The 16,635-nt window shown below is 40.6% G+C and overlaps 1 protein-coding gene across 6 annotated transcripts in view; it reads left to right on the top strand.

The window, feature by feature from the left end:
• CUX1 (cut like homeobox 1) overlaps positions 1-16,635 on the top strand; it is a 347,690-nt gene that overhangs the window by 295,414 nt on the left and 35,641 nt on the right. For 4 of the 6 annotated variants that reach the window (XM_087957650.1, XM_087957634.1, XM_087957638.1 and 1 more), the window contains 2 exons: positions 6,332-6,596; positions 9,455-11,265. The exons of 1 other annotated variant lie outside the window; for it this stretch is intronic. In XM_087957650.1, the coding sequence (XP_087813776.1) occupies positions 6,332-6,596; positions 9,455-10,163 (974 nt within the window). In that variant the 3' untranslated portion in view covers positions 10,164-11,265. Of the gene's footprint in view, positions 1-6,331; positions 6,597-9,454; positions 11,266-16,635 lie in introns of those variants that run through there. One more of the 6 variants, XM_087957641.1, reaches the window with a different exon arrangement.

The raw sequence follows: 16,635 nt of genomic DNA, 5'->3' as shown, positions 1-16,635 counted from the left end.
TTGCCACAGTCATTCTACTTTTATTTTCAGATCTTTGTATTTTGTAATTTTCTCCAGTTCTTACTCTTCTCTTCTGCTGTCTTCAGGTACTCCAGTGTCTATTATCCAGACTTTTTCTGTCTTTCTTTTCAACAATTGTTAAGTCTGGGGTGTTAGTGGCAGGTATTTGCTTGAATTCTGAAGATTAGAAGCTGCCCAGGGCTGGTTAGAAGATGAGCAACCAGCTTTAGTGTATAAATATTTTAAATAAGTAAAATCCCAGACCACTTTAAGTCTTCATTTTCTATTATTTTGTGTTAGGGTTTGAGGATTAACCCCTAGAAGAGTATTGCAGCAGTAGTCAAGCCAGGCAACCAAAGGAGAGCGGAAGGGCCCCAGAGTATACACACACTGAACACAAACACTGTTTGTAGTTTAAATAGTTTTTAATCCAGTTAGAGTTTAAGCATTGTCATTCAGTCCATTAAGTCATTCACAGTATTTCCATCCAGTAAGACTCACTAGTATAGTCCGAGTTAAGAGTCCTTGCAATATCTTTATCAGCCGATAAAGATATCTTCTCCTCCTCCGGTTTCACTCTCCAGAGAAACAAACGCTGGATATTCAGTAGAATTACGCAGTAAATCAGCAAACAGTAGCATAACAATAACAGTTCAGTCACAGGCACTCACAGTCAGTAATCACAGTTAGTCGCAGCAAGACACAGTTAGTCGCAGCAGCACACAGTTACAGTAGCACACAGTTACAGCCAGACAGAGACAGCAAGCTTTCCAGCTTCTAATGCTTCCTTATATAGTAACTTCTAACCGCACCCTTAATCGGCTAATTGCCTGCTGCATTGTGTTTAAAGTGATAAGCACTTAAACCATGATATCTAAGTTTTATATATTTATTCACCCAAACCATATTTGGTATCAATGTTATACCTAACATACTCCCCTTTTGGCGAAATAAATATATAATACCTTTACAATCTTATCCCATATTTTTCACAACTCTCCTGGTGCTTACTGGCACCTTGGGCTTTAGTAAAATTATCAGCTAAATTGTCCTCCGACATACAGTACTCTAGCTGAATCATCTTACTTCTTACAGATTGTCTCACGTTTAGGTATCTTAGATCTGTATGCTTGCTCCTTGTTTTTACTCCAATATTTGTGGCCATTTGAATTGCTGCCTGATTATCTTCATGTATAATTATAGGATAATCTACAGTTATACCTATATCAATTAACATTTGTTTATACATTATTAATTCTGTACATAACAATGATAAACAGGAGAATTCTGCCTCCATAGTAGACAAACTTATATGCTGTTGTCTAATTGACTTCCAGCCTATTAATGTCTTATCCAGCATTATGGCTGTTCCTGAAGTCGACTTTCTAGTGTCTCTTTCTGATGCAAAGCTAGCATCTGCATAAGCACTCAAAATTAAATCACCCTTTGGTTCTAAATACAATGAATAATTCATTGTCTTTTTAAGATATCTTAATATCCTCCTAGCTGCAATCCAGTGTCTTTCACATGGTGCAGAATTGAATCTAGCCAACTGATTCACGCAGTACGATATATCTGGTCTAGACCAATTACTAATATAACTCAAACTACCAATTAAAGATTGATAAATCACCTTATCAAACTCAGGGCTTTGTACATCAGTGTTGCTAAACTCCTGACTCATTGGAGTCTTAGCTGGCTTACAAAGCTCCATCTTGTAATCTTTTAGCAATTTGCTTATCTTATCTTCCTGAGATATCTTAAAACCTTTCCGTGTTTTCTTTATATTCAAACCGAGATACTTCTTTATCTCCCCTAATTGCTTGATCTTTATTCTCTTTCCTAATGATGCTATTATTTTATTTGCTTCATCATTAGTTTCAGTTATCAATGCAATATCATCAGTGAACAATAATAATAATGATACTTTCCCATTTGTCTCCCTCTTAAACAGACATGGATCGGCTAAACCAGCTTTAAATCCTATATTGTCTAGTTCCTTTACAATATACTGGTTCCATTCATAGCCTGATTGTTTAAGACCATAGAGACTTTTCTTTAACAACCAACAATCATTATTATCCTTATTTTCACTTTTAATACCAACAGGTTTTTCATATAAATAATATGTTTTAATGGGGCGTGCAAGTAAGCAGTTTCCACATCTAGATGTTTAACTATATAGTTTTTACTAGCTGCCCACACTAAAGCTGCCCTCAAGGTTGCTGCCTTAAGACTAGGTGCAAACACCTCATCGTAGTCATTAGCATTCTGCCTAAAACCTTGGGCTACTAACCTTGCCTTATGGATTAATTTACCATCTTTATCTGTTTTTACCTTAAATATCCATTTGCAGCCAATGGATTTCTTTCCTGCAGGTAATTTGGCATTTTCATACACCTTCATATCTCTTAATGAATTCAGTTCCTTATTCATTGCTGCATACCATTTTTCTTTTCCTTAATAGGATACTTTTTAATTTCTTCTACAGAATTAGGAACTTCATTAATCTGGCACACTGTGTTAGCCTGGTACCTATCAGGCGGTCTAGATATACGTGTAGTTCTTCTGGGAATTACAGGGCTTACAGGAGGACTTTGTTGAACTACTACCTGTTCATCTTCCTCATCCTGTTCAGCTATTGAATCTGTTTCTTCCTTTATGGGCACTATTTCATCCTGTATTTGTCTCTTTACTTTATTTTTAAAGTTACAGGGATAACTAATGGGATTTCTATAGGATTCAATAATTACATCTTTATTGGCATCCTGTTCTAATTTCTCCCATCCTTCATGTTCTAGAAATTGGGCACTTGCACTACATAACACTTTAGATGTGCCTTTCTCCCAAAATCTATATGCCCTATGGTTTGCCTGATAACCAACGAAGAAAAATCATTTTAGCTCTATGTTCCCCTTTTTTTCTGAGTTGTGCAGGAATATGCACCCATGCTGGTGCACCAAATGTGTGCAGGTAACTTAGATCAGGTTTCCTGCCATGCCACCTGGTGAATGGAATTTCACCTGTTGTTGTATTAACAACGTTGTTCAATATGTTATTAGCACACATTGTAGCCTCCCCCACAAAGAATCAGGTAACCCAGAATCATTTAACATTGTTCTAACCATTGCCTGTAGTGTTTGGCCTCTTCTTTCAATAAAAGCGTTATGTTCTGGCCTGTATGGAGCAGACTTCTTATGCTCTATTCCAGCTACTTTAAGTCTGTTCTGGAATTTGTTATTAATAAATTCCTGCACCATTATCTGTCACCAGGGTTATCAGTTTACGTTTAGACTTTCTTTCAGCAAACCTAAGCCAATTGAAAAAATGTTGATATGTTTCAGTTTTGCTTTTCATTAAATAGCAAAACCCATATCTAGAATAATGGTCCATAATGCTCAGTATAAATCTAGCACCCCCATACTGGGTTTCTTTGGACCTATGATGTCTGCAAATACTACTTCTAAAGGTTCTTTTGTTTTGAAACCATTTAGCCTATTTGCAGGCAATACTTTGCTCTTATCTTCACAGCAAACATTACAACGCAAATATTTATCACAAGGTTTTAACCTTATTCCTTCAGATAACTCAACTGTACGTTTTAGCATTTTAAAATTTACATGCCCCAAACGCCTATGCAATAAATGGATACATTCTTCATGAGGCTTTATATTATTAAATACAGTTTGTGCCTCCCTTTCTTACTATTATCTAAGACATATAATGTTCCATTTAAAGCTGCAGTTACCCTTTTGTTATCTTTTTCAATTATGCAATTATTATCCTTAAAAGTAATTACATAACCTAATTTATCTAATACCCTTACTGAAAGCAAATTAAACTTTAGTTGCGGTACATACAACATTTTTATATCCTGGTTTATGTACGGACAACGTGCAAAACCTTGACCTTTCGCTTTCAGGTTCCAGCCATTGGCAAGTGATATATGTTGAGAACTTTTAGACATTTTTATAAATTTTGTCTTATCTCTTGTGATGCAGTGGGATGCGCCACTGTCAACCACCCATAAATTATTCTTCACATCAGAGTTGCTAAACGTGGCTAGTTCAAATGCTTTCTTTGGCTTTTTACATTCTGACTTTTTCTCTTTTTGCAGAATCTTGCCAAATGTCCTCTGCCTCCACAATTAAAACACTTTTAATTGTGTATGCCGTGAAGATAAATTCTCTTCTTCCAGGTGCTTTACTTTGCTTTGCTGGTTTCTTTCAAACTTTGAAGATAATTTCTCTTCTTTCTTATCTTCTCTCAGCTCGTCACGCTCACGCCTTCTTCTGGCTTCTTCTAGTAGCCTGCCTGTAATCTCGGTTAATGAGAGGCTTTCTTTTGGCAATACTTCCAACGAAGTCACATAGTCATCATAGCTTTGATCTAATGAAGATAATATTATGTAGACTTGTTGCAGTTCATTAAATATAAGTTCTTTTTCTTGCAAATCTTGAAAAATGCTCTTCATACAGTTTAAATGAACTAACATATCTCCATTCCTCTGAAGATGCGTTCGAAAAGCTTCCGTGTAAGATTTATATGTGCTCCTACACTGTCCCGAACATAAATCTTCCTGAGGTTCTCCCAGCAGTTTGCAGCATTTTCTTCTCCACGAATATGGACAAGCTGCTGATCACAGAGAGTCAGTCCTATGATGCATAAAGCCTGCTCATTCTTCAGTTTAAAGTCTTGTAACTTTTCTTTATCATCATCATTAGCAGGATCCCAGCTACTCACATCTGGTGGGTTTGCTATAATGTCCCACAAACCTTCTCTGCGTAGAAGTAAACTACATTTCATTGACCATGAAACATAGTTTGTTCCATCCAGCCTGGATATCATGGACAGTTGTGACAAATTTACTTGTGCCATTACTCTTCAGATATTTTGACTATTTTAAACTAATTAAAACAGTTTGTTTTTACAGTAATGTGCAACTCACACCAACTCTCTCTGCTATATCCTGGTTAGTTAGACTATGCTGCTGGGCCCATAACCAATGTTAGGGTTTGGAGATTAACCCCTAGAAGAGTATTGCAGCAGTAGTCAAGCCAGGCAACCAAAGGAGAGCGGAAGGGCCCCAGAGTATACACACACTGAACACAAACACTGTTTGTAGTTTAAATAGTTTTAATCCAGTTAGAGTTTAAGCATTGTCATTCAGTCCATTAAGTCATTCACAGTATTTCCATCCAGTAAGACTCACTAGTATAGTCCAAGTTAAGAGTCCTTGCAATATCTTTATCAGCCGATAAAGATATCTTCTCCTCCTCCGGTTTCACTCTCCAGAGAAACAAACGCTGGATATTCAGTAGAATTACGCAGTAAATCAGCAAACAGTAGCATAACAATAACAGTTCAGTCACAGGCACTCACAGTCAGTAATCACAGTTAGTCGCAGCAAGACACAGTTAGTCGCAGCAGCACACAGTTACAGTAGCACACAGTTACAGCCAGACAGAGACAGCAAGCTTTCCAGCTTCTAATGCTTCCTTATATAGTAACTTCTAACCGCACCCTTAATCGGCTAATTGCCTGCTGCATTGTGTTTAAAGTGATAAGCACTTAAACCATGATATCTAAGTTTTATATATTTATTCACCCAAACCATATTTGGTATCAATGTTATACCTAACATTTTGTCTATTTTGTGGTCCCACCGGTTCTTATTTGCAGACAAGTGGTCTTTCTTTCAGATAGTCCATTGTACTATTGTTGCTACTTTGTCATACTATTATTTGTAGTTACTCTGTGCAATTTTCTTTCAGCAGTTAACTGGGTGGCTCACTGATTGTTAATATTATTATTGAATCTGAAATGCCTCCCTGTTGAAACCTTAGGCAAAAGATAAGCACTTATAATTCTAAACTCAGGAATTTATTTTATAAGGTTTATAATTAAACAAAAATCAAACCCCTTTTGTATGGTTGATTAAGCCAAGCATTGTTTCAATAGTTAAATGCATAAAGAGAGGAGTATTACTGCAAATGTTCAATGTTAAAGGACAGCTGTGTTTTGCCATTCACCAAAAGATTTTCCAGGAGATCTTGATCTAATGTCTGATTTGATCTACTATGAGATACAATCCCGTTTATCAGTTTCTGAGTGCATTTCGGACTCCACACAGTACCCTACAGGATGACTAGAAACATCTTGTGCATGAAACATGGAAAGAAACTGTCAGATGTGTGTCTGAGCTAAGTAAACCAGTTTTAAGCAGATTTCCTATGTCCCATAGAGTTGCAGAACCTTTTCATTATGAACCAGGTTTCCCCATTCATCGTGTTTGTCTCCGGCTGACCGCGTGGCTTCCTTTGTTTTCCAGCATACATGAAACGGCGGCACAGCTCTGTCAGTGACAGCCAGCCTTCAGAATCATCTTCCACTGGAATAGATTACAGCCAGGGGGCCAGCCCACAACCACAGCATCAGCTCAAGAAGCCACGGGTTGTCTTGGCTCCAGAAGAGAAAGAAGCTCTGAAACGAGCCTATCAGCAAAAGCCATACCCATCACCAAAAACTATCGAGGAACTTGCCACACAGCTCAACTTGAAGACCAGCACTGTCATTAATTGGTTCCACAATTATAGGTAGGTAGCTCCGGGGTTTTCCGGTTTTACTGCAGCACCAGCAGTCTTTTTCCCCCTTTCCTCACAAGGCTCTTGGAAGGGCAGTTGCTTTACTATGGCTTTCAATTTCAGCTGTTAGCTTGGTATATGTCTAACACAGGAGTGTCAAACTCAAGGCCCAGGGACTGGATCTGGCCCACAGGGTGCTTAGATCTGGCCCATGGGGCTGCCCTGGAAAGAACGAAGGACCAGCCTGCAGTGCCTCTGCTAGTGAAAAAGGAGTTCGGGAGAGCTCCATTTTCATTGACAGAGTGTTGCAGAAGGCCATTGCAACCAAAAACGGAGCTCGGGAGCCTGTTTTCGCTGGCAGAGAGCGCTCAGGCCACCACAGGCGCCCCCAACACAAGTGATGTCAAGCTGGCCACTCCCACCCTGGCCCCCCAAGGTCAAACACAACCCTGATGCAGCCCTCAATGAAATCAAGTTTGACACCCCTGGTCTAACAGAAGCAGTGTACAAGTAGTCCTCAGCTTATGACCATTCAGTCAGAGACAGTACTAAGAATGAATGGTAGTTAGAACCAATCCTCAGAGTTCAGACCAACACAGCATCCTCACGGTTACATGACTGTAATCTGAGTACTAGGCAATCCATTCACGCCAGTGGTGGGATTCAAAATTTTTTACTACCAGTTCTGTGGGTGTGGCTTAGTGGGCGTGGCAGGGGAAGGTTACTGCAAAATCCCCATTCCCTCCACACCCCACTAACCTGCTTTCCAGCTCCTTTCTCCTGTGCAGGGCAACAAAAGAAGACCCAGCCGATCAGCTGGGATTCGGGAGGCAGAAAAGAGATGGGGGCAGGGCCAGTCAGAGGTGGTATTTGCTGGTTCTCCGAACCAGGGGTGGGATTCTACCAGTTTGCACCTATTTGCTAGAATCGGTTGTTAACATTCTAAGCAGTTCGGAGAACTGGTTGTTAGAAGTAATTACTGGTCTAATCCTGTAAGGAAGGCAGGAAGGAAACATTCTGGTCTTGCTTACAGAAACTGCCTCTCCATTAACCCTTATTACATTCTTGGCAGGACTAGACTTCCTGTCTCAGCAACCTCTCTGGAGTTTTTTTTTTCCTCCTTTGCTGGTACTTTGCTTGTGTGGAGTGACCATTCAAAGTTACAATGGTGCTGAAAAAAGTGACATGACCATTTTTCATACTTATGACTGTTGCAGCATCCCCATAGTCATGAGAGGCCAGGCGAGGAGATGCATGCCTCGATGTGAGTCATATTGACTTGGCCATGCCCAACCCATAACATGATCACCAAGCCACCCCCACCAACTTAGACATGCCCACAGAACCAGTTGTTAAAAAATTTGAATCCCACCCCTGCTTCCAACTACTCAAAATCTCCGCTACCAGTTCTCCAGAACTGGTCAGAAACTGCTGAATTCCACCTCTGATTCACACTTACAAGTACTTGCCAAGCATCCCACAATCATGTAATTGCCATTTGCAACTTTCTCTTCCAGTTGACTCAAAAGTATCTGTGACAGGGAAGGTTGCAGGTTGCTCCTCCACCCTCACACCCTCCCCCAGCTCCTCTTTTGTAAACTCAATTTTGCTCCATTTTACAACCATTTCTTGCCACACTTGTTAAGTGAACCATTGAAGTTGTCCATTTAGAACATGGTTGTTAAGTGAATCTGGTTTTCCCCCATTGACTTTGCTTGTCAGAAGGTCGCAAAAAAGGATCACAGGACCCCGGGACACAGCAACAGTCATAAATATGAACCAGTTGCCAAGTGTCTGAATTTTGATCACGTGAGCGTGGGGATGCTACAGTGGTTGTAAGTGTGAAAAACGGTCATGTGTCCCCTTTTTTTCAGCACCATTGTAACTTAGAATGGTCATTAAATGAACTGTTGTAAATTGAGGATTATCTGTACTGGCTACTCGGAGGCCCTCCCTGATCCTCCCTGTACCACCACCTTCATACACCCTCCATGTGCCACACTTTTCATGCACTCCCTTGTACCCCCTTCCCAACCTGCAATAGTGCCTTTTGTGCATATCCTCATACACCCAACACCTCTTGCACATCTCCTTGCACCCTCTGTGACCTGCCCCATGCCTCTCAGGCACCCAGTCCATGCCACACCTATCCCACATGCCTGCAGAGCTGCAGAAGGCCATCGTGGCCAAAAACAGAGCTCAGGAAGTCTGCGTGTGGCCCTCCCGAGCTCTGTTTTCATTGGCAGGGGCACTGCAGGCCAGAATTTTGCTGTTTCCAAGGTGGCCCCGTGAGCCAGATCTAAGCACCCTGTGAGCCAGATCCACCACCACCACCACCCCGCGGGCCTTGAGTTTGAGACCCCTGCTCTGTATGTCAGGATTCTGACATTTAACCCTATTTAAATCATGAGTCTCTAGCCAAACTCCAAAAGGATTTATTGGGAGTTAAAAGATGTGGCATTGCCTGGGTGTAGCCGATTCTGAGACACATAATTCATTGCCACCCTTGACCCTGGTTTTCCCCCATCCCTGGTGTATCACAATTCATATTCTCCAATGGGACACATCCATAGCCAAGAGTCATCAATCATACTCCCCAGCTAGAATTTTGTGCAGCAGAAACCTCAGTCGCCTAGAAATTATCTTTGAAAACATTTATGGAATGCAAGCTGCCCACTGCTTCCCCCTCCCTTTCTGTTGGCAACTCTAAAAGACCACAGAAATATTTTATGAGTTGACACTGTAATGATGATAGAATCCTCCCAGATACACCCCATTTGATGTCCTTGGAGGAAGCGCCAGGTGCAACTTCCGTTATCATCTCAGCTGCAACCAGTGGTGACACTCCTTTCTTGCAATGTTTCTTTCAGGTCACGTATTCGTCGAGAGCTGTTTATTGAAGAAATCCAAGCTGGAGGCCAGAGCCAGGCTGGGTCAAGTGACTCTCCTTCAGCTAGAAGCAGCCGGGCAGTTCACAGCTCTGAAGGAGACAGTTGTGATGGGGTGGACATGGAAGGCCCATCGGATACAAAACAAGGCAGCCTGGAAGCAGATGAGTACAGCAATGCAACCATGAAGTCTCAGGGAGGGCGAGCAGCGTCAGCTTTCGAAGCAAGGGAAGAGGCACTGCGAGACGCCGGATCTTCGGAGAAAACGGAGACATTCCAGTTGGGAATGGAGAGCTTGGAAGACACAGATGACGAGGGAAGGCTCAAAGCACCACGTCAGGGTTCTCCACTGAGCTCTCAACATTCAGGAGAAACTCTGGAGGCCAGGCCCAACTGTGCTCCAGAAGAGGATGCCTCTACCTCAGTCCTTGCAGGGCAGAGCTCCTGCAAGCCCAGGGGAGAAAGTGTGGAGAAAGTGCCCATTGTGCCAAGTACCAGTTCCACGCTGGCCATCACCAGCTCTCAGAAATCCAACTCACTCAAGAGCTTGTTCAGCTTTTCTGAGGCAGCGTGCTCCAAGAACACACGGGACAACACCTTGAGGAAAAAGAAGGCAGCAAATTTGAACAGTATAATCCACCGTTTGGAGAAGGCTGCAAGTCGAGAGGAGCCCGTTGAATGGGAGTTTTGAGATTAAGCGCACCCAGCTCCACAGGGCTGGGGAAATTAAAACTTGGACCTCTGTTGGTTTCTATTGTGTCCCGCACTTACCGCCCTGCAGGCCACGGGGCAAAAAATGCCATAGGCCAAGGTGCATATAGAGAACAAAAGGAGTGTTTTAAGCCCAGTTTTATGTTTGTGTTTTCAAGGAAGAAAACTGAAACTTGTCCAGCTTTTTGTACCCTGAAGTGTTTCTATTAATTGCCCTAAAGTGATTTCCACAGTTTCTGGGGAAGAAAAAAAAAACTCATACAGCTTTTGCCTTTTGCCCTCCTCTTTGGTGTGGGCTTTAAAACAAATATATATATACAAACAAGAAAAAAAATTAAACCCACATATTTAAAAGGGGGGCTTTTTATCAGCCATCTAATGGCTAAACAGAGCGATAATAATACACTATTATCTTCTTTAACCAGGAAAACAAAAAGATGGGAGGGGAGAGATTTTTTGAGATTAAAATAAAAAGTTGTTTTGTAGCTCTTCAGTTGCCACTAAGAGATTGCACAGTCAACCCGACTCTAAACACACTAGTTTGAATTCCTAAATATTTTCAAGAAAGAGTATTGTTTGAAACTTGGGGTTTAAAAAAAAAAACACATTTACTCCATGTATTTTTTAAACAGACAAAAAAAAAGACATCAGGAAAACATCTTAATTTGTGGTAGCTGACTTCAGTGTTTTTCTTGTAAAGTGGAATTGACTTGTAGTGCACATTGTTTCATAGCTTTAACTGATTCTAGTCTCTTTGTTGGCTGGAATTTGTTTAATACACTCCATTTTAGGCCAAATCAGGACAGGAAAAAAAGAAGAAGAAAAATTCTGAAATCTAGGTATTTTATAATCTGCTTTTTAACCTCTAACCACAAAGCACGCGGATCAGACCTCATTCTGGGAGGGGTGGGAGACAGCTTGGAAGAGGGATGTACTTGATCGGTTCAGATTAAATTGCATTATGCCAGCCTTGCCAACAAGTCCACATAAGTCACTAGTCCTCAATACCATCTGATTGCACATGCTACATTAATCATTGGTCCATGTGACCTGTAAGAAGAAAAACACACACCAGCTTTTTGAAAGAAAAAAATAAATTTCATGGGCACCTGGAAACACTCCTTAACACACGCCAGGCAATTAGGCGGGTGGCATAATGATAATACGCCACACAAAATACAGTGTGTGGGGGGGATTTTTGACAGAGAGGGGTTGGTTGGCAGGAAAGATGAAGCTGGTATCAGTTTCAAAAAGAGTGTGGTGGTACAACAAGAAGCCTTACCCAGAAAGATGAGTTTCCATTGTCCCTAGCTGGCAATAGTTCATAGGACAATATTACTGGGGCCCATTATTTTAGTACGATCTGGGGCTTAACTGGTATTTCATCAGCCATTGTGCTATTCTGGTCTCACCTACTCCAGAGAATAAGGGCAACTGTTTCAGCCTCTTTGGAGTATCTTTAAGCACTCCTAAATTATTACCCATGGTCCCATGGCATATACTGGTTACAAAAAGGGAGTGAGCCCAGAAGTAGAGGACAAAACCCTTGATTATCACAACGTCAAACTACAAAATGGCTAACCAAAGCACACGACAGGAACTGTTCTCCTCTCCCAAAATAATTTAGCTCTTCCTGTCATTTTATGACAGCTGCAGGGCCGATCAAAGTACAGAATCGATTTTCCAAATTGTCTCTAGCTCCTCCTGTTGTCTATGTGTATATGCGCGAGCATAGAAGTGTATGGAGAAATGAGTGTGCGTATGTGTGTGTGTGCATGTGTGCAATTTTATACGTTGGTATTTTCTTACGTACTTGTGCACGCTTAGAGTGCATTACTGCCACCTTTTTTCAATAAGCTGTTTTATCAGTTATGGCTTCTACAGATTCGCTGATTTAGATTCCTTTATTGCCATATCTTTAAAACTAACAATAGATGATTTTGGTGTGTATGCATGGGTATGAATGTGTGTGTGTATATATATAGATATATATACATACACATACACATGCATACATGGATATAGTTATTATTTTTTTGGCTTATTTATAGGTGCTGTATTTTATTATCTGATTACTAGGAAAGGACAAAAGGGGCAAATATTCTTTAGAGGGATAGACTGCCGGCAGTATTGGGTTTAATTTACAAGATGTAGTTGTCAAACTGTATATTATTGACAGATTTCTTTTTTTTTTTTTTTTTTTTTGGAGGGCCGTATTGTGTATCATGGAAAACTGCTTAGGTCAACATCTTTTGATGACACTTTAATGGTGCATTCATGACTTATGTTCTAATTAATATTTACTTTATGATATTGTGGGAGGGGTTGGGGAAGAGACATTCTGACTTTAAAGATATATTCCCAATATTACACCTCAATGTAGTTGTATTAATTGGTCACTAAGTCTGTTTTGGGGAGGGGACAGTACTGTAAAATGTGAAATTACCTTCCCTGTGTATTCTTTTTCTTTATTTAAAAAAAACAGAAATTAGGTTTTTATCATGTCTTCAATATGCAACAGCAGCACTTAATTAAGTCTTCACAAAATTAAGAGTTCAGTAGCTTTAACAACAGCAACAACAACAAAAAATGCCTTTTCATGGTCCAGAACAAAAGCTCTAGGAGGCTGGAAGGCAGGTTTGCTTTTCCCACTTTTTTCTGTTAATTTTATAGTTTCTTGGCTGTTTGGGGGATATGAAATGTTATCTTTAAGATGCACAAAGAGCTCTTATCATGACTTGAAGGTGCAAATCTGTACATATATAAGCAAGATTAGGGACAGATTCTGGCTTGAGAATCAATAATGGGACAGCCACATTTTCCCTTTAAAACAACATTTCTCGAGCTCGGCAACTTGAAGCTATGTGGACTTCAGCTCCCAGAATTCTCCAGTCAGCATACTGGCTGGGGAATTCTGGGAGTTGAAGTCCACACATCTGCAAGTTGCCAAGCTTGAGAAACGCTGCTTTAGAGCACCTTGAGATCTTAAGGCCAGCTTTCTAGAAAATTGATTATAGAATGTTTGTGATAGCTGCCACCCATCTGGTCCCAACATGGACAGTTACAGCATGTGACATGGCTTCAAATTAAAGACCTGCCTTCCACATAAAATGAGAAATCCCCACTTCCTTTGCAAAACTGGAAGCAGCTCTTCATTCTCTGACAAGATTTAAAAAAACACTTGCGCTGCTTCACTTCCATTAGGTTTTAGCTTCCCAGCAAGCACACAATTAGTTTTTAGCCTTCCAGTTTCTGTATATTTCTTTAGGCAACGGAGCAATATCCCAGTTCTGGTTTATTGTCTTCCTCTTAAATACTTTCCAGTGTGTTCAGTTCAGTTAGCCACTGAAGTTAAGACCTCCCTTTTCATTCATTCTATCAACATCCTGGGTGCCTCTTCTCCATAACGCATGGAGAGATATCACTAATGTGACACAGGGCAGCCTAGCACTTGGGGTTCTGCCATTTGCCCTAATAAGCAATATTTAAGTGCCTTGGGAAAAAGAAAATATTCTCCTGTCTTTCATGTGCTTTCCCATCCAGATACACTTGGATTTTAGCAAGGAAATTACGAATTCAGATTTACCTCTTCTTTTCAAGTTTGGCAGTACTTCCTGTTGCAGCAAAGTGGTATTGTTTCATTCTTCCCCGAGGGAAAAGCCTGCTCAAGAACATGTGGCTTATTGCAACCAATAATGGTTGCAGAGTTTAAGCCAGGTAGATCAAATGAAAAGTGGTAGTGCTCATAGCTGCACATTCAATTCAGGAAGTTCCTGGAGATTTAATTAATTTGGCACTTTAATCATGTTCAGGCTCTCTTGGTCATTTCTGTTCTCAGTTTGAAAAGAACGGCTGTAATTGAGAGAACCAGGGTGGCCAACATTTCTCAAAAATCCATATCTTATTAACAAGGGTGCCATTAGTTATCCCGGTGTTGGTCTTAACAGTTTGAGTACCATCTTGGCCTAGTATGATAGGACTCTACTTTCTATGGGTAGATTTAGCTCTTATTGGAGATTTCTGCCATACAGAGTTAATGGCAAGTTTTGGTAGTTTGCCTGATGCTGTATTTTCTGACTGAGGTTCAGGAGATTTTGGAGGAGGGTGCCATTCGAGAGCTTTCTTTCTTGTGTCTCTCTGAAAAGGTTTAACTCCTGATCCTGGTGTTCTTTAGCTATTGACTGGCAGTTCTGTGAGTTGTAGTCCCAATACTTCTTGAAGTTTGACTGGATGGTGGGAGACTATTTGATGCCTCGAACAAGAGAACTATAATTAAGAAGGGAGCAACATTCTGTAAATGTATATTTTCTGATTCTGTCCCTTAAATTGTAGAAGTACATCACCCAGTTAAAATAATTGACTGAAGATTTACTCTACCTAAAGCAATCATCAGTCTTCTCTTGTTAGCCATTTAGGAAGGATTTGTGCTTGGGTGCCTGCTCTATTGCCCGCTGCAGCCTCACTGCATATTTGGTCCACTGTCCACTGTGAAGATTGACACATTAGTCCACTTGCAACTTAAATCACTCTTCCCTTCCACATATATACAACACTTTTCAAACTAGTAGATAGGGTTGACTGCTTTTCTAACTAGAATTTCTGCCCCCTGGTTCACGAGTTAAGTTATGATGTTGATTGGTTAGTTGGGACAGGATTGTTGCTTTTTCCAACTTCTTTTGTGCAGACCCAGCCAGTGGTTGTTGATTAAGTAAACCATTTCAAAACAACCCACGGCATAGCATAATGTACAATCTCTTTCTGTATTTTTGAAGACTCTTGGAGTATCCATCTATCTATCTTGTGTATTCATCTATCTATCTTCCAGACACTCAAGAAATCGGGGGTTTTTTTTTAGATTGGTCCAGGAAACTCTTGATGATAATATCTGTAATGCTAGTCAGTTTTCCTGAAAAAGCAGCCGTCCCATCTACCTGTCCTGCAATGCGAATACACTCCCTTCAGTAAAAGCTGTAACTCTGCCTAGCACCCCAGCTTAAACCAATTCTCTGTCCCAGAATATACCCAGAATCCTCAGCAACATGCTGTCTGTCATTCCATGGCTGACATGCTGTTTTATTTCTGCCATAGATAATATGGAGGGTGCTGCTCATCTGGTTTTCACTTTTAGAGATTTATATTAATTTCACAGCCCTCCTTTGAAGCCCCGGTTAGCCACAAGGTTTCAGTCAGTTGTGGGTAGATGGTACATCTTTCACTTTGCCTACAAGGGGCAGAGCAGGCGCCAGTTGGAGTAGCCAGGGGACCCCCAGCTTTCCCCTTCCAAAGAGATTTTTTGTCAGCTAATTTCAGCCTTCAAGCAACAAGGAGAATGACTGAGCAACCTTCCTCTCAACGCTGTCAGCGAGATAGGTACTGTGGAAAGGAACTCCTTTATTTCCATATTGCTCTGTTTCCCTTTGAGGTGGGATTATTGTAATGCAGCTTCCAGCCAGCCTTGAGTAGAGGCAACCACAGCAGCTTTGGATTTCTTAGAGTTTATTTGAAATAGGAAAATTACAAGCTGCATTGAATTGAACTTAACAATTAAATTGGCAGAGGAGTATCAGTGCCCCTCTTGGGATGATTTGAGTTCTTCCTATACTCTCTGGTGTCAGAGAGTAGTTGACATAAATGCATTTATCTGAAGAGGGAAGGAAATTAGCTTGCAGTCTTGAGAGGCCAGACTGACTTACTGACTCATAAGGAGACACTTCAGCTTGTTCTTTTAATCATTAAGCCTAGCAGAGGAGAACAATTATGTACAATGACTTTGCTTTCAGGATACGTTGAAGCAGAAGCTTGCCAACCACATTTTGCTCTAGCATATTGTATGAAAACACTCCATGGATTTGATTTACATTCTCTGTGTTACGCAACCCTCCAAAATTGAGTTAATTCTGTAAAGTACATTTTATGGCAAATGTTGGGCAGGTATAGTCTATGTTTTGATTATGGAGAACTAGAAAGATAGTGTTGGAAAGCTGGAGTCAGTCATATTTGTACAGAATTATTCAAATAAATTGAACTTAGCTGGAAATTCTCACTTACAAACTACTAAACCTGGCTGTAGAATCTCCAGACCACCACTAGATAACAGCAGAAGCCATTCAGATCACTTGATTGAATTGGGTGGCTATAGAAAATAAATAAGAACTTTTGTATCTCTGCTGCCATCTCGAAGTCATCTGGATTTTTGTAGTCCATATATGGGAGCCTTAGTACAAAATGTCTAGTTAACTGTGCTTTTCTAGTCTGTGATTGAAAAGCCAGCGGTGCCAGAGTGTCATCCAAGTTAAAGAACCTTTACAAAGGAAACTACTGATATTACATTTCAGTTTGCTATTTCAGTATGTAGAAATGCTGCCATTTAAAATAAAGCAATAATTTGTGGTTTTGACAGGTAGCAGAGCACTGTTTTTTTAAACATTGTGATGTGTTTGGATGTAAGAATA

The sequence above is a fragment of the Notechis scutatus genome, chromosome 1, assembly GCF_049901735.1.
Source record: "Notechis scutatus isolate UNSWTSFEM ecotype Mainland chromosome 1, rNotScu1.2, whole genome shotgun sequence".
NCBI classification, from domain to species: Eukaryota; Metazoa; Chordata; class Lepidosauria; order Squamata; family Elapidae; genus Notechis; species Notechis scutatus.
The sequence above is the reverse complement of the archived record's forward strand: the minus strand, read 5'-3'. Positions and strand labels throughout refer to the sequence as shown.